At 46.4% G+C, this 25,995-nt stretch overlaps 1 protein-coding gene across 3 annotated transcripts in view; it reads right to left on the reverse strand.

The window, feature by feature from the left end:
• LOC106577495 (actin filament-associated protein 1) overlaps window positions 1-25,995 on the reverse strand; it is a 119,414-nt gene that overhangs the window by 16,876 nt on the left and 76,543 nt on the right. For all 3 annotated transcript variants that reach the window (XM_045701280.1, XM_045701282.1, XM_045701281.1), the window contains exons 4-8: window positions 10,355-10,463; window positions 9,969-10,186; window positions 9,536-9,715; window positions 3,986-4,069; window positions 288-369 (exon numbers count right to left, since the gene is read on the reverse strand). In XM_045701280.1, the coding sequence (XP_045557236.1) occupies window positions 288-369; window positions 3,986-4,069; window positions 9,536-9,715; window positions 9,969-10,186; window positions 10,355-10,463 (673 nt within the window). The remainder of the gene's footprint in view (window positions 1-287; window positions 370-3,985; window positions 4,070-9,535; window positions 9,716-9,968; window positions 10,187-10,354; window positions 10,464-25,995) is intronic.

A 25,995-nucleotide genomic window follows, 5' to 3' on the forward strand; every position in this document is an offset into this window, starting at 1 on the left:
AAAATATATTTCACAATGGTTTAGATGGTACAATGATTATCTACACAATACTTGCTTGTTTTGTCACTGAAATGAATATGAATGTAGAGCTAATTCATAGCTTACATGCCATTACTCATTTAACTTCCAAAGAGGAACAGTATTGAACCAAGGGAAAGCCCAATTGAGAAGAGACTCTTTCACACCAATATCAAGCCTGTGTTCAAAACCAGAATGCCATTAACCCAGTATGATGTCCTGTACTTAGTGTAACTATCAAAGTATTCCAGACCCTTCCCTGGTCTCACCTTGGTCCTTACAGTCGGTGACGGTGTGTCCGTTCTCATGGGGCGGCTCGCCATCTGAGCTCGGCCTATCACATGACACCTTCTGCAATGGAAGAGTTAGAACTGTTAGACAGATATTTACATTTTTTTTAGATTGAACCCTTATTTCACAGGTTAGTTGACCAAGAACACATTCTCATTTACAGCAACGACCTAGGGAATAGTTACAGGGGAGAGGAGGGGGGATGAATGAGCCCATTGGAAGCTGGGGATGATTCGGTGGCCATGATAGTATGAGGGCCAGATTGGGAATTTAGCCAGGACACCAGGGTTAACAATAAGTGCCATGTGATCTTCAGTGACCACAGAGTGTCAGGACACGTTTAACGTCCCATCCGAAAGACGGCACCCTACACAGGGCAATGCCCCCAATCACTGCCCTGGGGCATTCAAAAAAAATATAATTAGACCAGAGGAAAGAGTGCCTCCTACTGGCCCTCCAACACCACTTCCAGCAGCATCTGGTTTCCCATCAAGGGACCGACCCGGACCAAACCTGTTTAGCTTCAGAGGCAAGCCAGCAGTGGGATGCAGGCTGGTATACATGCAGACAGAAATATAAAACAGGCAAACACACATGCAGACACAAAGAGAGAAAGAGAAATACAGAGACGCGCACACACACACACACACAACCATATACATAAAACACACACTGTACCCACAGAGAATCTCGGAGAGCATCTGCAAGATGTTATGGTTGAAATAATTAGGCTAGGCTTCTGTGTATTGTGCCAGCTAGGGAGCAGTTTGTCATTAAACTCCTTCTGATCTGCCTAATTTTCCACCACTGTACACACACACACACACACACACACACACACACACACACACACACACACACACACACACACAAGCTCTGTACAATAAGGCTCCAACAGTTCCAGTAAGTTTACCTGTTTTCTCCAGGCTTATGAAATCCAATAACACACTCTTCCTTCACCTCCCTAAACACACTGTGCCACAGCTGCAATTAAGTGCTATTTGGCACAACAATTACAGCTTTTACTGCAATGTGCTGCCCTGGCATCCTGCTTGTTATTAGGGCACACAGAGAGAGGCGAGGGGCCCTATGGCAGCGTACAGGGATGTGTAGATACACACACACACACACACACACACACGAAGTCGGAAGTTTACATACACATTGGCCGAATACATTTCAAACCAGTTTTTCTCAATTCCTGACATTTAATCCTAGTAAAAATTCTCTGTCTTAGGTCAGTTAGGATCACCACTTTATTTTAAGAATGTGAAATGTCAGAATAATAGTAGAGAGAATGATTTATTTCAGCTTTTATTTCTTTCATCACATTCCCAGTGGGTCAGAAGTTTACATACGCTCAATTAGTATTTGGTAGCATTGCCTTTAAATTGTTTAACTTGGGTCAAACATTTCAGGTAGCCTTCCACAAGCTTCCCACAATAAGTTGGGTGAATTTTGGCCCATTCCTCCTGACAGAGCTGGTGTAACTGAATCAGGTTTGTAGGCCTCCTTCCTCGCACACACTTTTTCAGTTCTTCCCACAAATGTTCTACAGGATTGAGGTCAGGGCTTTGTGATGGCCACACCAATACCTTGACTTTGTTGTCCTTAAGGCATTTTTCCACAACTTTGGAAGTATGCTTGGGGTAATTGTCCATTTTGAAGACCCATTTGCGAACAAGCTTTAACTTCCTGACTGATGTCTTGAGATGTACCTTCAATATCCACATAATTTTCCGTCCTCATAACGCCATCTATTTTGTGAAGTGCACCAGTCCCTCCTGCAGCAAAGCACCCCCACAACATGATGCTGCCACCCCCGTGCTTCACTGTTGGGATGGTGTTCTTCGGCTTGCAAGCCTCCCCCTTTTTCCTCCAAACATAACGATGGTCATTATGGCAAAACAGTTCTATTTTTGTTTCATCAGACCAGAGGACATTTCTCCAAAAAGTACCATCTTTGTCCCAATGTGCAGTTGCAAACCGTAGTCTGTCTTTTTTATGGCAGTTTTGGAGCAGTGGCTTCTTCCTTGCTGAGCGGCCTTTCAGGTTATGATAATACAGGACTCGTTTTACTGTGGATATAGATACTTTTGTACCCGTTTCCTCCAGCATCTTCACAAGGTCCTTTGCTGTTGTTCTGGGATTGATTTGTACTTTTCGCACCAAAGTACGTGTCACGGTTGTTGTCGGTGAATGAGGACCAAAACGCAGCAGGTACGTGAATGCTCATCTTGATTTTTAATTACTCTCAAAAATGAACATACGAAAAAACGAACACTCGACAAATAAACAGTCTGGTAAGGCACAAGGCTATACACAGAATAATCACCCACAAATAACACATACAAACACACCCTAATATATGGGACTCTCAATCAAAGGCAGATAGACAACACCTGCCTTCAACTGAGAGTCCCAACCCCAATCAACCAAACATAGAAACACACACACTAGACTAACCATAGAATTAACTAAACATAAACCAAAACCCGGAAATACTAAATCAAACACCCTTTACACAAACACAACACCCCGAACCACATAAAACAAATACCCTCTGCCACGTCCTGACCAAACTACAAAAACAATTAACCTTATACTGGCCAGGACGTGACAGTACGTTCATCTCTAGGAGACAGAACGCGTCTCCTTACTGAGCGGTATGACGGCTGTGTGGTGCCATGGTGTTTATACTTAGGTACTATTGTTTGTACAGATGAACGTGGTACCTTCAGGCGTTTGGAAATTGCTCCCAAGGATGAACCAGACTTGTGGAGGTCTACAATTCTTTTCTGAGGTCTTGGCTGATTTCTTTTGATTTTCCCATGATGTCAAGCAAAGAGGCACTGAGTTTGAAGGTAGGCCTTGAAATACATCCACAGGTACACCTCCAATTGACTCAAATTATGTCAATTAGCCTATCAAAAGCTTCTAAAGCCATGACATTATTTTCTGGAATTTTCCAAGCTGTTTAAAGGCACAGTCAACTTAGTGTATGTAAACTTCTGACCCACTGGAATTGTGATACACTGAATTATTACTGAAATAATCTGTCTGTAAACATTGATTGGAAAAATGACTTGTGTCATGCACAAAGTAGATGTCCTAACCGACTTGCCAAAACTATAGTTTGTTAACAAGAAATTTGTGGAGTGGTTGAAAAACAAGTTTTAATGACTTCCAACCAAAGTGTATGTAAACTTCCCACTTCAACTGTATGTATGTATGTATGTATGTATGTATGTATGTATGTATGTATGTATGTATGTATGTATGTATGTATGTATGTATGTATGTATGTACAGTGGGGCAAAAAATTATTTAGTCAGCCACCAATTGTGCAAGTTCTCCCACTTAAAAAGATGAGAGAGATCTGTAATTGTCATCATAGGTACACTTCAACTATGACAGACAAAATGAGAAAAAAAATCCAGAAAATCACATTGTAGGTGTTAGGCCTCTCATCTTTTTAAGTGGGAGAACTTGCACAATTGGTGGCTGACTAAATACTTTTTTGCTCCACTGTATGTTATGTATGGCCTTACCTTCACGTTGATGTGTTTGTATACACATGTGCATGCACGTTCGTTTTGATTCTTTCTGAGTTTTGTGTCTCGCCGGTGTGTGCAAGTGTGTCTTTATGTGCCTGAGCTGGCGTTCTGCTCCTTACCTTCTCCAGGTCGGGCTTGTGTACAGGAGACCCGGCGCCTGCTCCATCTGAGTCCCCTCCGTTGCTGCACACCTCCCTCATCACCTACAGGAAGAGAAAGACCAAACACAAACACAGCACTATTTAGTTATAACAATGCATCAGTTGCATTCTGCTCATTTCAAGCATGGGAGCAAGATTGCCATTGACATGACATGTTCAATGCATTTCATTTCAAAAACGTGTTACACTGTGTTACATCAGCCGATGGATCATAGTGCAGTATGCAACACACGCAGCAAGACTGACGAAAAAGTCGCGGGGAAAAAAGTCAACGGCTTTTAGCTGTACAGTACTTGACTACAGCCATTGGAAGATTGCCATTGTCGCATCCCTTGTGAGACCCATCCATTGTGTTATGTAACACGCCCATTCAGAGTGAATGGCATATCCAGGGATATCCACACACTGCATGGGGGAGTGGACGGGGCGCCAGTTTGGATCAACATGACCTTGCAGAACCTCCAACCTGGCAACCCATCAACAGCACAACCACCACCATATTGAATCAATATCATTGACATATGAGCAGTGAGTGAATGAATGATAACGCTACGCTAGGTTAACCTGCGAGGGGTGACTTGGGGACTACTGTGGAGACAGGCAGTCAGGCACCACATACACGAGCGAGTACGCGCACGCAGGTATGCGCGCGCGCGCACACACACACAAACAACCCTCAAAACACACACACACAACCCTTCAAAACCATCCGCGTCTGTCCCCGCGGTGGAGTTCTTCTCAGCGTCTCTGCTCACCACATTTCATTGGCTTTGGCTGGGAGCGAACATAATTGGCGCTGCAGGGAAATTACAGGCTGTGGCTGGGCTCCATGGTTTTGGCCCTAGCCGGAGCGTTGCTGGAACGATTGGGACAGACATGAACTAAATGTCTCCCTATCTGCCATCAGGGAGAGGCAAATCACACAGTTTATATGATATTATACAGATAAAAATCAAATCAAATTTTATTGGTCACACACATATTTAGCAGATGTTATTGCGGGTGTAGCGAAATGCTTGGGTTTTGGGTGGGTTTGGAGGGCTTATGGACTTTCTTCATCTGCCAATAAAGGGGTGTTTTGTTAAATCTGGGAGAATAATCTTCATATATGCTTCACATCAAACTAGTGCCATATAACTGGAAAATATGCTTCTTTGCTGGATCTGTGAATTGTAATGTTCTTATTGTGATTGACAACCCATACTTTAACACCATGCATACTATACTGCATGTACATGGATAAAAGATCCATGGTGTAAAGGAACACCTACGTGAGAATGCTGTTCATTGATTACAGCTCAGCGTTCAATACCATAGTGCCCACGAAGCTCATCACTAAGCTAAGGACCATGGGACTAAACACCTCCCTCTACAACTGGATCCTGGACTTCCTGATGGACTGCCCCCAGGTGGTAAGGGTAGGTAACAACACGTCTGCCACGCTGATCGACAACACTGGGGCCCCTCAGAGGTGTGTACTTAGTCCCCTACTGTACTCCATGTTCACCCATGACTGGCCAAATATGACTCCAACACCATCATTAAGTTTGCTGACGACACAACAGTGGTAGGCCTGATCACCGACAACGATGAGACAGCCTATAGGGAGGAGGTCAGAGACCTGGCAGTGTGGTGCCAGGACAACAACCTCTCCCTCAATGTGAGCAAGACAAAAGAGCTGACCGTGGCCTACAGGAAAAGGTGGGCCGAGCAGGCCACCATTAACATCGACGGGGCAATAGTGGAGCGGGTCGAGAGCTTCAAGTTGCTTGGTGTCCACATCACCAACAAACTATCATGGTCCAAACACATCAAGACAGTTGTGAAGAGGGCACGACAACACCTTTTCCCCCTCAGAAGACTGAAAAGATTTGGCATGGGTCCCAAGATCCTCAAAAAGTTCTACAGCTGCACCATCAAGAGCATCCTGACCGGTTGCATCACCGCCTGGTATGGCAACTGCTCGGCATCTGACCGTAAGGCGCTACAGAGGGATATACGTACAGCCCAGTACATCACTGGGGCCAAGCTTCCTGCCATCTAGGACCTATATAATAGGCGTGTCAGAGAAAAGCCCCAAAAATTGTCAGAGACTCCAGCCACCCAAGTTATAGACTGTTTTCTCTGCTACCGCATGGCAAGCGGTACCGGTACTGGACCAAAAGGCTCCTCAACAGCTTCTACCCCCAAGCCATAAGACTGCTGAACAATTAATCAAATGGCCACCAGACTATTTACAATGACCTCCCTATTTGTTTTGTACACTGCTGCTACTTGCTGTTTATTATCTATGCATAGTCACTTCACCCCTACCTACATGGCCAAATTACCTCGGTACCGGTACCCCCTGTATATAGCCTCGTTATTGTTATTTTATTGTGTTACTTTTTATAATTTTTTACTTTAATTTGGTAAATATTTTCTTAACTCTTCTTGAACTGCACTGTTGGTTAAGGGCTTGTAAGTAAGCATTTCACGGTAAGGTCTACACTTGTTGTGTTCGGCGCATGTGACTAATAAAGTTTGATTTGATGTGTACACATACAGGCATCCACACTCTAGTGCAGGACATGGGTGTTGCCAAACATTGAGTGCCCAATGCAAAATGATGCAGAGGAAGAATTTCAGGCAACATGGCAGCAACGGTCAATCATAAGAGCCAGACTGGGATAGGACTTGAACAGTGATTATAGAGTGAGACTGAGTGTAAACAGGCAACACACAGTGTGAGAAGCCAAGCAGCCACTGCAGACCAGTAACCATATGACATGCAACATTATATCTCACCAGGCCTGCTTGAAGAAACAGAGGGATAATTATCACAAGACAAAAGAGAGGGAGGAGAGGAGGAGAAGAAGAGGAGGAAGAGAAAGATATCTTGCATTAGCCTAGTAGAGAAGTGGAAGAAAAGCAGGTCATGTCGAAGGAGAGATGAGGTAAGGGAATAAGGAGAAAAATATAAAATTCAAAAGACCATAAGCACTGGAAAGGATTAGAAAGGATGAAGTAGCAACACAATATGGACATTTAGATTCCATAAACAGTTCATTAGCCACACAATTTCTGGATTTCACATCAGTAAACTGTTTTGGTGCGCCTCAAGGCTCCGTTCTAGTCCCGTCTCCATTTACTAATGTAGTCTTACATGACTCAGTTCATTACAGGGACATGGTATTGGATCATAATCCTCCGACTAGAGTGGGATTTATCGGAGACCTTTTATATCCATTATTCCATTTTTAATGTGAAATGCAAGAGTGATTATTATCGAAGCTCTGTGTCTCTGGATGGAGAAACAGAGTAGGGGAGACAGGGAGAACGAGAGAGAGAGGAAAAGAGAGAGAGCTGGGAAGAGAGAGAAAGACAGAGCAAGCGAGAAAGAAAAAGAGAAAGACAAAAAATAAGGAAAGACAAAGAGAGAGAGAGAGAAACAGAGAACTTTTATTCTGGGGTCCTAGGCAACATCTAGCCCTAACATCCAAACACATGCTCCACACACACTAATCTTTTTGGCTCTGTGAGGCGCTCAAACACCCCCAGGCGTAACTGTATGCAGAGCAGGCCAAGAGAATATCTCCTCCATCACTGTGCAGTTAATCATGCAAAGGTAAAATATGGGACTTCAATCCAATCCATCCACTCTAGGCTCCTGTTTCGGGGTACGTCGAACCACGGCCAGCCGGGCCTCATAATTGGGCGCACTGATTGCAAGGGTCATTTGGTATGAAAAAAGTATGCATATGTCAATTAAGTAAACTAAAACAGAGAGATTGTTTGGGGTGAGGGTGAAAGGCATGTGTTCATGCCGTGTTCATATGTATCGGTTCAAAGTAGTTTTAAAGTGCATTTTAATAGACACCTGACCAAATATGCAACAATGTCCTGTCTCGAGCGATAATTATGGATGTTTTGGTTCGGTTTGTATGTTTGCGCAGTCCAGTGCGGCTGCTCACAGGTACCTCGGCGCTACCCGAGCGTGCTGCTTCGCTGCAGCGAATCAATAACAACCAGAATTACCATATGGAAGGAATAATCAAATCAGAACAAAAATATCAGACTTACTCCCTTTTTTCACTGCGGACATAAAGCTCTATAGTGGCCCACCATAGATGCAGGTTGACTTTTATTGGGATGATTCTTGTCCTGGAGGCAGAACTGAGCAATTTCCGCTAGATGGACCAGCTGCAAAGCCAAAATTGGCTATATTGAAAAAATTCTGAAAAACTAAAATTAGGGATAACAGTGGGGTTCAAATCAAACCACACTTTTATTCATCACATGCTTCGTAAACAACAGGTGTAGACTGACAGTGAAATGCTTACTCACTGACCCTTCTCAACAATGCAGAGAGAAAGAAAATGTATTGAGGTTAAGGTTGGGGTTTAAAATCAGATTGTGTGACTTTGTGGATGTGCCAGCAAGTGACGACTGCAGAACTGCCTCCAGAACAAGATCCATGCCGAAAAACGCTAACCTGCGACATCTCAGGCCTCTCGGTTTTTAAACGGGGTCCTCTCGGACAAAGTTTTTCACAGACTGGTGTGCTGTATGAAATGGTTTCAAAATGGCCCTGTCGGTAAACTACAGAGCAGGAAATGTAATTGGCAGGAGCAGCATTCAGCAACTAGAGCAATGAAAAAACAAGGGGAAAAGGGGTCTTAAAATAGCTGCACAATGGGTTTTCAACGATAAACAACGCTTTCCAAGGGGAATCTCAGGAAAACAAGAGGTGAGGGGGGGTTGTAGTGTGCGTGTGTGTGTGTGTGTGTGTGTAGTGCATGTGTGTTTCTTTGAATTTGAACCCCTATGGCCTCTTCCATACTGCGATTGACATGGAATAGCTCAAAGGCTTTGGAATAACATACGAGGCAGTGGGGAAACTAAAAAGAACAGGTCTTTATTTGATGTCAGCAGGATGGTTTGCTTTGCGGGCTTGTCGGAGTCCCCGGGAGAGACAGGGCTGAGAGGGAGATCTGAGAGAGACGGCTCTACAAATACTAAGCAAACATCCTGACATTAGAGTACAGACATCAGAAACACCTGTTCAAAATAACCATCTGGGCCCTAACACAATATCAGAAAGAAGACTCCATCCGCTAAGGCAAAAATGGGGATGTTATTCTCATAATATGATCATGTTATAAGTAGTCTCTCCCCTTAAAAAATAAACCAGTGGCATACTGTACATCTGGACAGACATTCCACAAGAATCTTGCTTCAGGATTGATGGGAAATATACTCTATCCTGTTCTCACTCCAAAAGAGTGCATTCTCCTTAGAACCAGTCTGTTTCTGATTTACCCAACTTGTCATTGCCATTGTATCCGATGCACACATTAGTCTGGTACTCCGTCTACAATAGTGCTGCAGTAACTTGGGACCATTGTCTGATAGCGAAACGCTAACATCCTGATCGGTGTCTCGGGTCATTCTGTTACCCTGGACCACTCGGCCAACAATAGTGTGCCGCTGTAATGTCATAATCTGTGTCCCGGGTTATTGTGTTACCTTGAGCCACTCCTCAGCCTGCTCTTTGCTCTGCACGGCCAGAACCAGGGCGTCTGCCCCCTGGTGGACTATCTTCAGCTCGTGTTTCTTCTTCTTGCCGTCCTTGGGGACATGTGTGATGCTGCAGCCTGATAACACTAGCTCCATCTGGGGCGTCTGGTCTTTGGATGACTTGTAGCACTGGAGGAGGGAGGAGAGAGGGAGGAGAGAGAGAGAGGTCAATCAACCAGTGGATCAAGTTTTTCAAATACACATGGCTTCTCCAGGTGCATGTGGTTATTCAGTGTGTGTGTGTGTGTGTGTGTGTGTGTGTGTGTGTGTGTGTGTGTGTGTGTGTGTGTGTGTGTGTGTGTGTGTGTGTGTGTGTGTGTGTGTGTGGTTATATGTGAGGGTGACAGTGTGTGTCTCTCTGTATCTGTGCATGTGTCTGTACCAGCAGCTTGTTGTCCTTGATGACACAGAGCAGCTTGGTCCATTGTCCGAAGCGCTTCTTGCGCAGCAGGAAGGCACAGATGCGTGCGTCCTTGACTAGGTCCATGGAGGCCTCCTCGCTAGGCCACTGGTGTCGCATCTTCTTCCCTCTACCCTTCCCATCCTCCTCCTCCTCGTCATACGACTCATACGAACTGCTCATCTGGTCCGAATCGTAGTCTGAGAGATAGTTGAGGGATAATATGTAAGATATTGACCGCAGGGGCGGGTGTATGTGCACTGTGAGTGAACGTGTGTTCAGTCCTCACTTTAGCTTTTCAAGTGTGTTTTCATTGTGTGTGTTTGTGTGTATTCACATGGACGTGTGTTTGTGTTTTGTACACTTACTGGAGGTGATGTATTCTGGGGCTTTTCCAGGACTGAGGGGGACGGCCTCTTCATAGTAGCCCTCTGGGAGAGAGGAGCTGGGGAGAGGAGGAGGCCCGTTGTCTGGAGGCTGGAGGAAACACGGGGAGCGAGAGGGATTGGTTAGAGAGGTATTGGTTACGATGCACTGTAGTCTATGGGAAAGCGCCACAGCGAGGGCAATACGTGTGTTAGAGCGTGACGGGCAGGGCGTAAACACAGGAAATAGCTACTTCGGATATGAGGTCCCATTAGTGGAACTTCAAAGACGAAGTGTGACCCCCGTCTATATGGTGGCCATCTTATCTCTAGGTTATCAATGAGACAACGGGAGGAAGTGATTCATGTAGTAATCAGCTGAGTTGACTCATGATTGGCTTTGAAGTGTTACAGCACCGTGGAGGCAATCAACAGGTAAATCATTTTCACTAAGATGTGATGCATTTCCACTTAGGCGATAACACTGGGGGGGGGATGGGAAAAAAAGAGGGGAGTGGGATGGAAAATAACACTTCTTTGTTGTCTTCTCCACTTAGCTAGCTAGGACGCGAGGAGAAACTAACTCACTCGCTGGGGTCTCTGCCTTCGGCTCTTAAAATAACATAATTGCGGCAATAAAAATCTAATCTCTCCAAGCGTATGGAAATAAATGTCTTCATTGACATTTAATGCGGGGATTAGAGCATTCCCAGAGTTGGTCTTCACCCAGAGTGAGTGAGAGAGAGAGAGAGTACAGAGAGAGAGAGAGTACAGAGAGAGAGAGCGTACAGAGAGAGAGAGAGTACAGAGAGAGAGAGAGTACAGAGAGAGAGAGCGAGCGAGAGTACAGAGAGAGAGCGAGAGTACAGAGAGAGAGCGAGAGTACAGAGAGAGAGCGAGAGTACAGAGAGAGAGAGAGAGAACAGAGAGAGAGAGAGAGACCGTCGCTGCTGGAGTGTGATACCTTGGGTTTGATAATGTTTTCTTTACTGGTCTTTTGGGTGTTGTAAACACTCGCTGAGGTTGTCTTTGTGTGTTTAGTTTGCTTTTTAACAGTCATTATCTGTACTCCTGCTTTACTCCATTCCCAACTGCTCTTCACTAGGCTCTATATTTAGGGCCCTGAGTTTTACCTGAAAAACTCCACCTAATGTCGCCACAAACTGTCATGAATAAGCGATTACGGCTGGTGACTCCAATAAAGTCCCAGCAACGCCCCCCCCCACCCCTTTTTTTTCTCATGGAAAGGTCCGCTCTAATTTCATTTTGTTGGTGGCAGCTGCCGTTTTTTCCACCGGTGGAGGGTTTTAAGGGGGAAAATCCACTAGCACTATGGACCGTTGATCGCGGCCGCCCCCAGAAAGGCGCCATGGTAACATGGATATATGTGGCTATTTACAAGGGGGGGGGGGGCATAAAAACATGTTGGTGTTGGTGTTTTTTTACAGTGCAGAGCTATGTCAAAATGTATTTGTTGCTGTGTCATTAGCAAAGCATTTATGCTGGACACGTGAGTTAGCCCTATAGAGAGAGAGAAGAAAATCATATGATACACATTCATGTTAGGATGCGGGGCAACCCTTCCAACAGGTCTAAGTGTACCTTATTTATACATATCGATAGGGGAATCTAAATGCAACGTCAATACGATGACTCTACACTACACTCATTAACCCAAAGGGAAATTGTAGTGTTCCGCCATGCACACTGGCATGCTAGGTGCCATAGTCTATTTAGCTAGAAAATAGGGTAAAAGGGTCAAATAGGACTATTACCAATCTGCAGCCTGTCTCTAATAACACTCAGCCACTCTGTCTAGGCCCAGCCAAATCCCAGAGAGACTAACACTAACCATTAATGATAAACACAAATTAACCACATTAAACCCTCCCCTCTTCCTTCTACAGTATGCACTCCCTTTATCTATCCATCTACACTCCCTTTCTCTCCATGTATGTTTTTTATTTTCAACTTAACTGACTTGCCTAGTTAAATAAAGGTTAAGAACAAATTCTTATTTACAATGGACGGCCTACACCGGCCTAACCCGGACGACGCTGGGCCAATTTTGCACCGCCCTATGGGACTCCCAATCACGTCCGGTTGTGATATAGCCTGGATTCGAACCAGGGTGTCTGTAGTGACGCCTCTAGCACTGAGATGCAGTGCCTTAGACCGCTGCGCCTGCGCCACTCGTGAGACCCCCTCCTCCTAGTCTTATCTCCTAAGTAGAAGAATGTACTCCCTATCTTGTATCTTCCCTCCCTCTCTCTCTCTCCTATCTACCGCCCCTCTCTCGCTCTCTCTCCTATCGACCTCCCCTCTCGCGCTCTCTCACGCTCTCTCTCCTATCGACCTCCCCTCTCGCGCTCTCTCTCCTATCGACCTCCCCTCTCGCGCTCTCTCTCCTATCGACCTCCCCTCTCGCGCTCTCTCTCCTATCGACCTCCCCTCTCGCGTTCTCTCTCCTATCTACCTCCCCTCTCGCGTTCTCTCTCCTATCTACCTCCCCTTTTCCTATCTACCTCCCCTCTCCCTATCTACCTCCCCTCTCCCTATCTACCTCCCCTCTCTCGCTCTCCTATCTACCCTCTCGTCCCTTATCTACCCTCTCTCTCTCGCTCTACTATGTACCATCTCTCCTATCTACCCTCTCTCTCTCTCGCTCTCCTACCTACCCACTCTCTCGCTCACTCTCCTACCTACCCACTCTCTCGCTCACTCTCCTACCTACCCTCTCTCTCGCTCGCTCTCCTACCTACCCTCTCTCTCGCTCGCTCTCCTACCTACCCTCTCTCTCTCTCCTACCTACCCTCTCTCTCGCTCGCTCTCCTGTCTACCCCTTCTCTCACTCGCTCTCCTGTCTACCCCCTCTCTCGCTCTCCTATCGCTCTCCTGTCTACCCCCTCTCTCGCTCGCTCTCCTATCTACCCCATCTCGCGCTCTCTCTCCTATCTACCTCCCCTTTTCCTATCTACCTCCCCTCTCTCTCTCGCTTTCCTACCTACCCTCTCTCTCGCTCGCTCTCCTATCTACCCTCTCTCTCGCTCGCTCTCCTATCTACCCTCTCTCTCGCTCGCTCTCCTATCTACCCTCTCTCTCGCTCGCTCTCCTATCTACCCTCTCTCTCGCTCGCTCTCCTATCTACCCTCTCTCTCGCTCGCTCTCCTATCTACCCTCTCTCTCACTCTCCTATCTACCCTCTCTCTCTCGCTCGCTCTCCTATCTACCCTCTCGCTCTCCTATCTACCCTCTCGCTCGCTCGCTCTCCTATCTACCCTCTCGCTCGCTCTCCTATCTACCCTCTCTCTCGCTCGCTCTCCTATCTACCCTCTCTCTCGCTCGCTCTCCTGTCTACCCCTTCTCTCACTCGCTCTCCTGTCTACCCCCTCTCTCGCTCTCCTATCGCTCTCCTGTCTACCCCCTCTCTCGCTCGCTCTCCTATCTACCCCCTCTCTCGCTGGCTCTCCTATCTACCCCCTCTCTCGCTCGCTCTCCTATCTACCCCCTCTCTCGCTCGCTCTCCTATCTACCCTCGCTCGCTCTCCTATCTACCCTCTCCCTCCATCTACCCTCTCTCTGCCTCCATCTACGTATACTCCCTCTCTCTCTGTCCATCTACCCTCCCTGTCGCCCCTCTCTCTGTCCATCTACCCTCCCTGTCGCCCCTCTCTCTGTCCATCTACCCTCCCTGTCGCCCCTCTCTCTGTCCATCTACCCTCCCTGTCGCCCCTCTCTCTGTCCATCTACCCTCCCTGTCGCCCCTCTCTCTGTCCATCTACCCTCCCTGTCTCCCCTCTCTCTGTCCATCTACCCTCCCTGTCGCCCCTCTCTCTGTCCATCTACCCTCCCTGTCTCCCCTCTCTCTGTCCATCTACCCTCCCTGTCTCCCCTCTCTCTGTCCATCTACCCTCCCTGTCGCCCCTCTCTCTGTCCATCTACCCTCCCTGTCGCCCCTCTCTCTGTCCATCTACCCTCCCTGTCGCCCCTCTCTCTGTCCATCTACCCTCCCTGTCGCCCCTCTCTCTGTCCATCTACCCTCCCTGTCGCCCCTCTCTCTGTCCATCTACCCTCCCTGTCGCCCCTCTCTCTGTCCATCTACCCTCCCTGTCGCCCCTCTCTCTGTCCATCTACCCTCCCTGTCTCCCTTTGTCTATATATTCCCTTTCAATCTAGAACTTCAACTCCAAGAAGTGGCTCGACCCCAGAACCTCATCATATTTCCTCTGGGAAACAGTGCTTTGTGGTGAACTCATTTTCTGGCAAGGTCACTGGCCCACTAAACTCCACAGATGCTCCCCCACCCCTCCTGACCCTCCCAGAAACTTCCCCACTGCACCAAAGGAGAACGAAAGAAAGTTGAGTGAGTGAGTGGAAGACTTCAAAATCAAGAAAGAAAAAATGTTCAGCCTTGACATTTGAACAATAAGCTCTGGTAAAATACATCCACTTGGCGTTTTACTTCGAAATACAAAAGCTGGAGGTTGTGTTTGTGTTCGTGTGGTGGACTGCTTGGACTGTTGATGTTGGAAGGCCGTAACCTCTCAGCAGTATCAGAATGTGCTCATTTCCTTCTTAGAGCATGTTAGCAACAATAGCAGCATTAATAACTCGAGACTTGAATGTTTTAGATTTGCGTTTTCAAACGCAATTGAAGTTACTTGAGATGGAGATTGGAGTTGTGACCCCATCACTCTACTATGAGAGGTATTCAGGGTCTGGTCAAGTGTATTGGACACACACACACACGCGCGCAATCACGCACACACCTACTTTTCAGTTGTTTTCACGACCTCAAACAGCCTGTTCGTATCCCAGAAATAATCTGGCTTGACGAATCACACGATCCGACTAACAGGGTGCATTGTGGTCCAAGTGCATTCCAGCCTCTGATTGACCGTAAACAAACACCATCCGTAAACCCCAAAGAGGTGTCGGATCCAGATGGATGTCTACACGCTAATTAGCCCTATTCATTAGCATCTTGTTCAGCTGACCCTTACGCTATACGCATGCAGTTTCAAACAAACCCTGAAAGTATTTTAAAGTTTTGAAATACTATTGAACTAAGTTCTGCTATAGATGCATATGGCCTTGAACCCACCAATTCTGTTCCACATCCCAATGCTATCTGCATAATACCCTCCTATTGTGAATTCCCACCCATGTATCTTTTAGATTAACAGATCTGTGCATTTCATGCCCTTAAACCCAGCAATTTCCCCAATTCCAGGGAGCAGCCCATGAGTAATTAGGGAGCAGCAGTGAGGGAGGCCTGACTGTCCTTGGTTTGGAGACACTGTGGGGGAAATGTTTGTCTCTCTAGCCTGGGCTTAGCTCTACATACCGCCATCCATTCTCTGTCTGTCTGCGTAGGAGGGGTAGTCAGTGTTGTGTCTGTCTGCGTAGGAGGGGTAGTCAGTGTTGTGTCTGTCTGCGTAGGAGGGGTAGTCAGTGTTGTGTCTGTCTGCGTAGGAGGGGTAGTCAGTGTTGTGTCTGTCTGCGTAGGAGGGGTAGTCAGTGTTGTGTCTGTCTGCGTAGGAGGGGTAGTCAGTGTTGTGTCTGTCTGCGTAGGAGGGGTAGTCAGTGTTGTGTCTGTCTGCGTAGGAGGGGTAGTCAGTGTTGTGTCAATGTGTTTGCTGTCGTGGGAGTCGTGGGAACACAGAGGGGACAGACGCAGGCTGACTCGCAGTTCGTCTAAGAGAGAAAGACTACATTTCCCAAGATGCTTTGGGGGTTCTATCCATTTAGGTTGCGGTAATACAGCTGTTGCTTCAACATACACTATACAAACAAAAGTACATAGACACCCCTTCAAATTAGTGGTTTTGGCTATTTCAGCCACACCCGTTGCTGACATGTGTATAAAATCGAGCACACAGCCATGCAATCTCCAAAGACAAACATTGATAGTAGAATGGCCCATACTGAAGAGCTCAGTGACTTTCAACATGGCACCGTCATAGGAATCCACCATTTCAATAAGTCAGTTTGTAAAATTCTTGCCCTGCTAGAGCTGCCCTGGTCAACTGTAAGTGCTGTTATTGTGAAGTGAAAAGTCTAGGAGCAACAACGGCTCAGTCATAAAGTGGTAGGCCACACAAGCTCACAGAATGGGACCGCCGAGTGCTGAAGCATGAAACACGTAAAAATCGTCTATCCACGGTTGTAACAGTCACTACAAGTTCCAAACTGCCTCTGGAAGCTGATGTGTTCGTTGGGAGCTTCATGAAATAGATTTCCACGGCCGAGCAGCCACACCCAAGCCTAAGATCACCATGTGCAATGCCAAGCGTCGGCTAGAGCGGTGTAAAGCTTGCCGCCATTGGACTCTGGAGTAGTTGAAACGCGTTCCCCGGAAGTGACGAATCGCGTCATCTGGCAGTCCGACAGATGAATCTGGGTTTGGCGGATGCCAGAACGCTACCTGTCCGAATGCATAGTGCCAACTGTAAAGTTTGGTGGAGGATGAATAATGGTCTGGGGCCTTGTTTCATGGTTCAGACTAGGCCATTTAATTCCAGTGAAGGGAAATCTTAACGCTACAGCATACAATGACATTCTAGACGATTCTGTACTTTCACATTGTGTCAACAGTTTGGGCAAGACCCTTTCCTGTTTCAGCATGACAATGCCCCCATGCACAAAGCAAAGTCCATACAGAAATGGTTAATCGAGATAGGTGTGGAAGAACTTGACTGGCCTGCACAGAGCCCTGACCTCAACTCCATCGAACACCTTGGGATGAATTGGAACACCGACTGCGAGCCAGGCCTAATCGCCCAACATCAGGGTCCGACCTCAATAATGCTGAATAAAATCAAGTCCCCGCAGCAATGTTCCAACATCTAGAGGAAAGCCTTCCCAGAAGAGTGGAGGCTGTTACAGCAGCAAAGGGGGGACCAACTCCATATTAACGCCCATCATTTTGGAATGAGCTGTTTGACGAGCAGGTGCACACATACTTTTGGTCATGAAGTGAAGTGAACATTACAAAAAAGGGGCAAATTGCAGTTGCTACATCCATTTTTGGAGTTAGAAATTACATATACCAATTGATTCTTGAAGAACATAATTTATACATTTTAAAGAGACAAGTGTCTATAATTCTCTTTTTTTCTTGGTTTTAATTTAGTTATAGTAGTGTCAAAAACTGGCCAACATACTTTGTATTGTCCATGGTGAACAACACATGTTTTCTTCCATCTCATTCTCCATGACCCTGCCATTCCTATTCTGATATGGGTCCAGTCAAGTGCAGCCAACTTTAATCTGAGCTTTTCTGCTTACTAAATATGGAGGCCATATCTCTGCCAGCCCCTGCAGCAGTTGGGGTCATCAGTGCATCTAAACCAAACAAGAGGGGGGAGAATTACTGATATGCACGTGTGCGCATTCACTTATGCACACACACACACACACACACACACACACACACACACACACACACACACACACACACACACACACACACACACACACACGGACCATGGAGCCGTGCTAAGGCAGCACTTCACGGCGTATCAAACTGTCTGACTTCTGGGCCTCTGAGCCTTTTGCCTGGCCTTAGCAAACTCGCATGCACTGTAGGAACAAAAACGCCTACAAAAACGTCTCTAGCACGCCTACCCGCTCTCCATATGAAACTGCCCCTGGCTGTTGAAGGATGGTGAATAGTCAATTGTGTCTGAGAGAAACTCAAACCGGACTTCTACAGATTAGTCACCAGCGCACTCATACCATTCCAAGAGTTTCTCGAACACGCACGCTCATGAAGACGCACACATCCAGCAACTCTCACTCAGGCACACACACCATACCAGTGGTTGGTGTGAAAAAGCACCCTCTGCTGGATCCTAAAACCCAGCACTCCCCCCTTTCAGAACAAGCATGGCCACTGAGCCATGTTCACTGATACTAATCTAAATGTTACACCAAAACTGTTTTTACACGACCTGCCCATATTAGTGGAACCTCAGCAAAACCTTGTGCCAGTTCCCATTCTGAATTCTATTCTCTCCCTCCCTCCCTCCCTCTTTTCCTGGGAATGGGGGATAAGTCTGTGTTTCTAGGCAGGTGTGCTCTTGCACGCAGCCGGAGCGGATGTGCCAGTCTGAATGCCGAGTAGGGAAAAACCAGCACAAGAGAAACAAGCATTGAGGGAGTGTGGAACAGAGGAGCGATAGGAAACTTCCAGACCTCCACACCTCTTCCCCTCTTTCTGCCACCTCACAATGAGGTGTCAATATGGGCCAGAGGGAGGGGAGAGGTCCGGTGCAATGAGCCCAAAGAATGTTGGGGGCATTGAGCAAATTTCAAGTCTGCTGAGCGCAAACGTTGTGAAAATGATGTGCAACTTCCAGCGCGTTTAGTGTGAACACTGAGGCTGTACCCGCTTTAAGTTTACATTTTAACAGTGGCCAAGTATGCTACTGTGGCTATTTGATAATAATGTGAGCCTACCATAGTGGCATACCAATCAAAAACAATGGTGAAAATGCATCCAATAACATTTTAACATTAAAATAGCTGTTTTATCATTAAGCCTACAGTAGCAGCCAATGTGTGGTGTTCAATGTAAGCCAACATTCCATGAGACTTTTGAAAAAACATGCAGGGCTTGACATTAACCTGTTTATCCACTTGTCCTTCAAACATGGAGGTAACTGAAAATGTTGTCGTGTTGTTTGATGCAAGAAACCACCTTACAAAATAAAATGCATTATTATTCCCATACCATTATTACAGCGAATCAGACAAATTATGCTATCCTCTGCCTATTGGCTACTTACCTTATTCAAGACTGTCTCAAAATACAACACTGCCCCTTTAAGACAAAAACCTTTTCAAAGATGTCTAGAAATGTACGTTTTGTGCTCTTGTAGGAAGCAATCACTCCCCTATTGCTGACTACAAATTATTTATTATGGGACTAATAACTCACTAACTAGCAAAGGATATGAACAAAATGTGCACGTGTGGCTACATGCAGCTCTTGCTTGAACTCAAAACAATGGCATCTACTCACAACCGCTCATGCTGTAAACACAGTCCAGTTCAAAGTAAAATGGCAAGGATCCATATGGCAAAGGCCTATTTGCATATAGGCCTACTGCAGCTCTGATTGGTTATGCTGCACCGGTTTGTGTAGAGTACGGGCTGAGTCATGCATGTCAATGCAATAGAATCCTACTCCGATGCGTTCTGCCTAAAACAAAATCTCTTGTATAGTTAATTTTGTTTCGGTATGTTAATTCGATCACAATTGCCACAGTAAAGGGAAACATTGATAGTGTTAACAGAGAAAACTCTAGAACAGTGGTCACCAATGTTTTGAGTCAACATGACTTCCTGAGTCAAAATACCGAAATCTACCACTCAGATTTTTTTTAACATGACTTAAAAAATGTATGCCTATGCAACATTAACCAATTAAAAACAGTACTGTAGCAATGAGGTTTGTGCAGCTATAGGCCCAATACATTATCACTGCATATAGGCTTTGCTTGAATTGCCCTGCCATTGCATTGTTGTTTGGGATTTTATTTTAAATTATATTTCAAACTTTGAGGTAGGCTATATGATCACACCGGTAATAGATCCGTTGTTGTATTACTTGTGAGGCACAGCTAAGTGAGCATACACTTCACAGGAGGTTGGTGGCACCTTAATTAGGGAGAATGGACTTGTGGTAATGGCTGGAGCGGTTTCCATGTGTTTGATGCCATTTCATTTGCTCTGATCCGGCCATTATTATGAGCTGTTCTCCCCTCAGCAGCCTGCTGCGATTAATTAATGTTTTATTTTACTGGGCTGATGATGCCTGCATCTGATGGTCAGTCCCAGCGTAGGGAGAGAGCAGAAGACTGAGGGTCCGCCTCTCTACATCCGTCCGCTCTCCCTTTCCTCCACTGACACTGACCAAAAAGGGACACCGTCTTCCAGCTGATGGCGAAACTTGAGTCGCACCACATTGTCTGCCTCATGCACAAATTCATGCTGTTACTCCTATGAACAGAGAAAGTGAAATATTCCTTGATATTAAAAAAGACCCAAGCCACTAATAATAACAACAACACAAGCCTATAGATACACTTTCCTCCTCATTCATTACTGCTGCAGTGTTTGTTGCAGCGCTGAGTGGAAATAGGAAGAACGCTGTATTCGTTGACAGTCTCTCTCTAGTCATGGTTTTAAAATCTCACAGTATTAACTCTGATGTAGCTTTCTTTTATGCCTGCTACGTTACTGCAGACACGGTAATCGGAGCCTCCGATTGGCCAACGGTAGACCTATAGTGCACTTGATTTGCTCTCCGGGCCTTCCAGGTAGGCAGAGTTTGTACCTTCAGACACATGAAATGGTTCAAAATGGCAACAGTTGAATCAGGTGTACCTACCGCCAACAGCCCAAGACAAATAAAAATAAAAAAGATACAAGGCTTTATCATTGGGTTTTTTACAGAAATATTTGGCGATCGACTAGGGAATGCCTTGGAGATTGACCAATCGATCGCGGTCGACCTGTTGGTGACCACTGCTCTACAAAGTTGAGACGTTTAATCTCGTGCTTCTCTCCGTGGGCTGATATTTCTTCTGTGCGGCAGTCCCGGGGAGCTGCGCGGCAGTCTCGGGGCTACTGCGCACCCACACAGCTTACAGGGAACATTGGTCAGGGATAGAGCCTGGGATAGAGGGGCCGAGAAGGCCTCTGTTTTTGTTGGACAGCCCCCTGAGTGTCTGTTTGGGCTGGAATGGACTTTGCCTATTGTACTGGGAGTGAACTGGCATAGTGAAACAGGAACACACACACACACACACTCATTCACCCCGAAAACACATCCACACTCATTCACTCCGAACACACATCCACACACATTCCGAACAGACCCTCGCTTACTTAGTCACACAGGAAGCTTGGTCCTTGCCAACTACCTACAGTCAGTCGTCATTCAGTTAGTTTAAGAGAGCGGTCTCATTCACTGTGTCAAATACGTATTCAGCTAGATCTCAATGCTTTGTTTTACTCCGTTTTAGAGGCAGTGTGAGTTTTCACTTAGTTTCTTTATATAGTCAGTTAGATCACATCATCGATGGGAATAGAGAGAGACTTGGCCCTATAAAAACGGTCTTTGAAAACGTTTTGGGGAAAAAGGAGCGAAATTGGTTTTCCATTTGTGCTCCAGTTTTCAGGGAAACTTTTTCCAAAAGAGTTTATACGCATAAAGGCCTATGGAGTTGGTGACTCTTCACGCCATGGTCCCATCACGTGATCTTTTAAAAGTGTCACTGCTCGTCATGAGATTTCCTTACTGTAATAAAAAACGTGATTAATGGAGATTTACCGCTTGTTGTGGCGTTTCCACAGAGATGTGAGAGCTGTTTCATCATGGATTTGTTGTTGTGTGTCAACAGTAAATTATATTTAATTGCCTTTGTCTATGACACAATACAAATGGTGAGGTGACTGCATTTAACTGTGGTTAGACCAACCACCAAGTAGGGGAAGTCCACTGAGAAACTAATGCCTAAGCAAGTGATGGCAGGGCCAATTTTGCCTAAGTTTGCCATCAATACCACAGTATATTGAAACAAAAAACACACACAGATTTGTGTGTGTTTTTCGTTATGAGGCTGGAGCTGAATCAATCACTTCCCAATTAATCAATTCACCCATTTCGTTAGCTGCTTGTGATTACAAGCAACTAACGAAATGGGTGAATTGATTAATTGGGAAGTGATTGACTCAGCTCCAGCCTCATAATGTGTACGCACATCAAGGCTTAATTTAGAATGGCGACATTGTTACATGCCGGCACTAAATGTGTTCCTCTTTTAGGTTAGAATTGGATTGACCAAATACAGAAGAATCGGGCTTATCCAACCACAACACAGCAATGGCCATTGTGACAGACTATTGGCTTTCAGTGGTTGTAGTTAGCAGTTCTTTTCAGTTATTTCCTTTCTTTTCAACCCCCACAAGGTTTTCAACAATTCAGACACTTGCAAAAAGAGACCCCTTTAAGAAGTACTGAAGACCAACTCAGTACACGGTAGGGATAGGAATGTGTGTATGTATAGAATTCCACGTGTGGAAACGTTCTACAGTAGACTGACATGAAGGAAAGCATACAGAGAAAAAAAAAATCAAGGAACTCATACAAACACAGTGGGAGAGTGATTCCACTGTGTGAGTATTTGTGTGTGTGCATGTGTGTGTCTACACTAACTCGGACACAAAGCCCTCGGCCGAGACACATATTTATCTTAACGAGCGCTTGGGGAGGAAACGAGGAGGAGGAGCGAGTTGTCTCAGTCAGGAGTTGAGACAGAGAGAAAGAGAGAGTGAGTGTGAGAAAGGAAATTAAACACAAATGGAGCTTGTCTGCCTCAGAGAGACGAACACAGCCAAGCGGAGTGGAGAACCGAGTGGACTGGAGAACGGAGTGGACTGGAGAACAGAGTGGACTGGAGAACAGAGTGGACTGGAGAACAGAGTGGACTGGAGAACAGAGTGGACTGGAAAACGGAGTGGACTGGAGAACGGAGTGGACTGGAGAACGGAGTGGACTGGAGAACGGAGTGGACTAGAGAACAGAGTGGACTGGAGAACAGAGTGGACTGGAGAACAGAGTGGACTGGAGAACAGAGTGGACTGGAGAACAGAGTGGACTGGAGAACGGAGTGGACTGGAGAACGGAGTATGTGGGTGTGTAAGAGGAAGATAATATACACTGCTCAAAAAATAAAGGGAACACTTAAACAACACAATGTAACTCCAAGTCAATCACACTTCTGTGAAATCAAACTGTCCACTTAGGAAGCAACACTGATTGACAATAAATTTCACATGCTGTTGTGCAAATGGAATAGACAACAGGTGGAAATTATAGGCAATTAGCAAGACACCCCCAATAAAGGAGTGGTTCTGCAGTGGTGACCACAGACCACTTCTCAGTTCCTATGCTTCCTGGCTGATGTTTTGGTCACTTTTGAATGCTGGCGGTGCTTTCACTCTAGTGGTAGCATGAGACGGAGTCTACAACCCACACAAGTGGCTCAGGTAGTGCAGCTCATCCAGGATGGCACATCAATGCGAGCTGTGGCAAGAATGTTTGCTGTGTCTGTCAACGTAGTGTCCAGAGCATGGAGGCGCTACCAGGAGACAGGCCAGTACATCAGGAGACGTGGAGGAGGCCGTAGGAGGGCAACAACCCAGCAGCAGGACCGCTACCTCCGCCTTTGTGCAAGGAGGAGCAGGAGAAGCACTGCCAGAGCCCTGCAAAATGACCTCCAGCAGGCCACAAATGTGCATGTGTCTGCTCAAACGGTCAGAAACAGACTCCATGAGGGTGGTATGAGGGCCCGACGTCCACAGGTGGGGGTTGTGCTTACAGCCCAACACCGTGGAGGACGTTTGGCATTTGCCAGAGAACACCAAGATTGGCAAATTCGCCACTGACGCCCTGTGCTCTTCACAGATGAAAGCAGGTTCACACTGAGCACGTGACAGACGTGACAGAGTCTGGAGACGCCGTGGAGAACGTTCTGCTGCCTGCAACATCCTCCAGCATGACCGGTTTGGCGGTGGGTCAGTCATGGTGTGGGGTGGCATTTCTTTGGGGGGCCGCACAGCCCTCCATGTGCTCGCCGGAGGTAGCCTGACTGCCATTAGGTACCAAGATGAGATCCTCAGACCCCTTGTGAGACCATATGCTGGTGCGGTTGGCCCTGGGTTCCTCCTAATGCAAGACAATGCTAGACCTCATGTGGCTGGAGTGTGTCAGCAGTTCCTGCAAGAGGAAGGCAGTGATGCTATGGACTGGCCCGCCCGTTCCCCAGACCTGAATCCAATTGAGCACATCTGGGACATCATGTCTCGCTCCATCCACCAACGCCACGTTGCACCACAGACTGTCCAGGAGTTGGCGGATGCTTTAGTCCAGGTCTGGGAGGAGATCCCTCAGGAGACCATCCGCCACCTCATCAGGAGCATGCCCAGGCGTTGTAGGGAGGTCATACAGGCACGTGGAGGCCACACACACTACTGAGCCTCATTTTGACTTGTTTTAAGGACATTACATCAAAGTTGGATCAGCCTGTAGTGTGGTTTTCCACTTTAATTTTGAGTGTGACTCCAAATCCAGACCTCCATGGGTTGATAAATTGGATTTCCATTAATTATTTTTGTGTGATTTTGTTGTCAGCACATTCAACTATGTAAAGAAAAAAGTATTTAATAAGATTATTTATTTCATTCAGATCTAGGATGTGTTGTTTAAGTGTTCCCTTTATTTTTTGAGCAGTATATATGTTCTGACTGTATACACAAAAGTATCTGGACACCCCTTCAAATTTGTGGATTCGGCTATTTCAGACCCACCAATTGCTGACGGGTGAATACAATTGAGTACACAGTCATGCAATCTCCATAGACAAACATTGGCAGTAGAATGGCCTTACTGAAGAGCTCAGTGACTTTCAACGTGGCACCGTCATAGGATGCCACCTTTTTAACAAGTCAGTTCCTCAAATTTCTGCCCTGCTAGAGCTGCCCTGGTCAATTGTAAGTGCTGTTATTGTGAAGTGGAAACATCTAGGAGCAACAACAGCTAAGCCGCGAAGTGGAGTGATGAATCACACTTCACCATCCGGCAGTTCGATGGACAAATCTGAGTTCGGTGGATGCCAGGAGAACGCTACCTGCCCAAATGCATAATGCCAACTGTAAAGTTTGGTGGAGGAGGAATAATGGCATTCTAGACGACTCTGTGCTTCCAACTTTGTGGCAACAGTTTGGGGAAGGCCCTTTCCTGTTTCAGCATGACAATGCCACCGTGCACAAAGCGAGGTCCATACAGAAATGGTTTGTCGGGATCATTGTGGAAGAACTTGACTGGCCTGTACAGAGCCCTGACCTCAACTCCATCAAACATCTTTGGGATGAATTGGAATGCCGACTGCGAGCCAGGCCTAATCGCCCAACACCAGTGCCAGACCTAACTAATGCTATTGTGGCTGAATGGAAGCTAGTTCCCGCAGCAATGTTCCAACATCTAGTGGAAAGCCTTCCCAGAAGAGTGGAGGCTTCAATAGCGGCAAAGGGGGGACCAACTCCATATTAATGCCCATGATTTTGGAATGAGATGTTCGACGAGCAGGTGTCCACATACACTACACGACCAAAAGTATCTCTGTGTGTCCACGTACAAATATGTGTATATCGGGCGTGTGTATGCGAACAAGAAAGAGAAGAGAGAAAATGTGTGTGTATGAGTGGCTCTCTATGAAAATGTGTGTAGGGGGTGGCTGGGTTGATTTGGGGAGAGGAGCTGAGGTGAGGTGTGGGGGGGGGGGGCACTCGCCAACATCAACACAGATGGAACTCATTTGTGTCTCAGCAGCAGGCCTGGCTAGGCTTGCCCCATATTCTCCTACATCGAGCCGGGATGGAGCAGCACCACTCTCAAACCCACACTCCATGCAATGTATCTGAGAGCAACTGGCGCTGGGCCATTCATCCGGCTCAAAGTAATGACATCAAATAGACGCACATGTACATGCCTAACCCCCTGTGTGATGGCTATCGGTAAGGGTCAATGTGTAGACTGAAACCCTGCTGTTGAAACACCACAGGGAGCATAG

The sequence above is a fragment of the Salmo salar genome, chromosome ssa18, assembly GCF_905237065.1.
Source record: "Salmo salar chromosome ssa18, Ssal_v3.1, whole genome shotgun sequence".
NCBI lineage: Eukaryota > Metazoa > Chordata > Actinopteri > Salmoniformes > Salmonidae > Salmo > Salmo salar.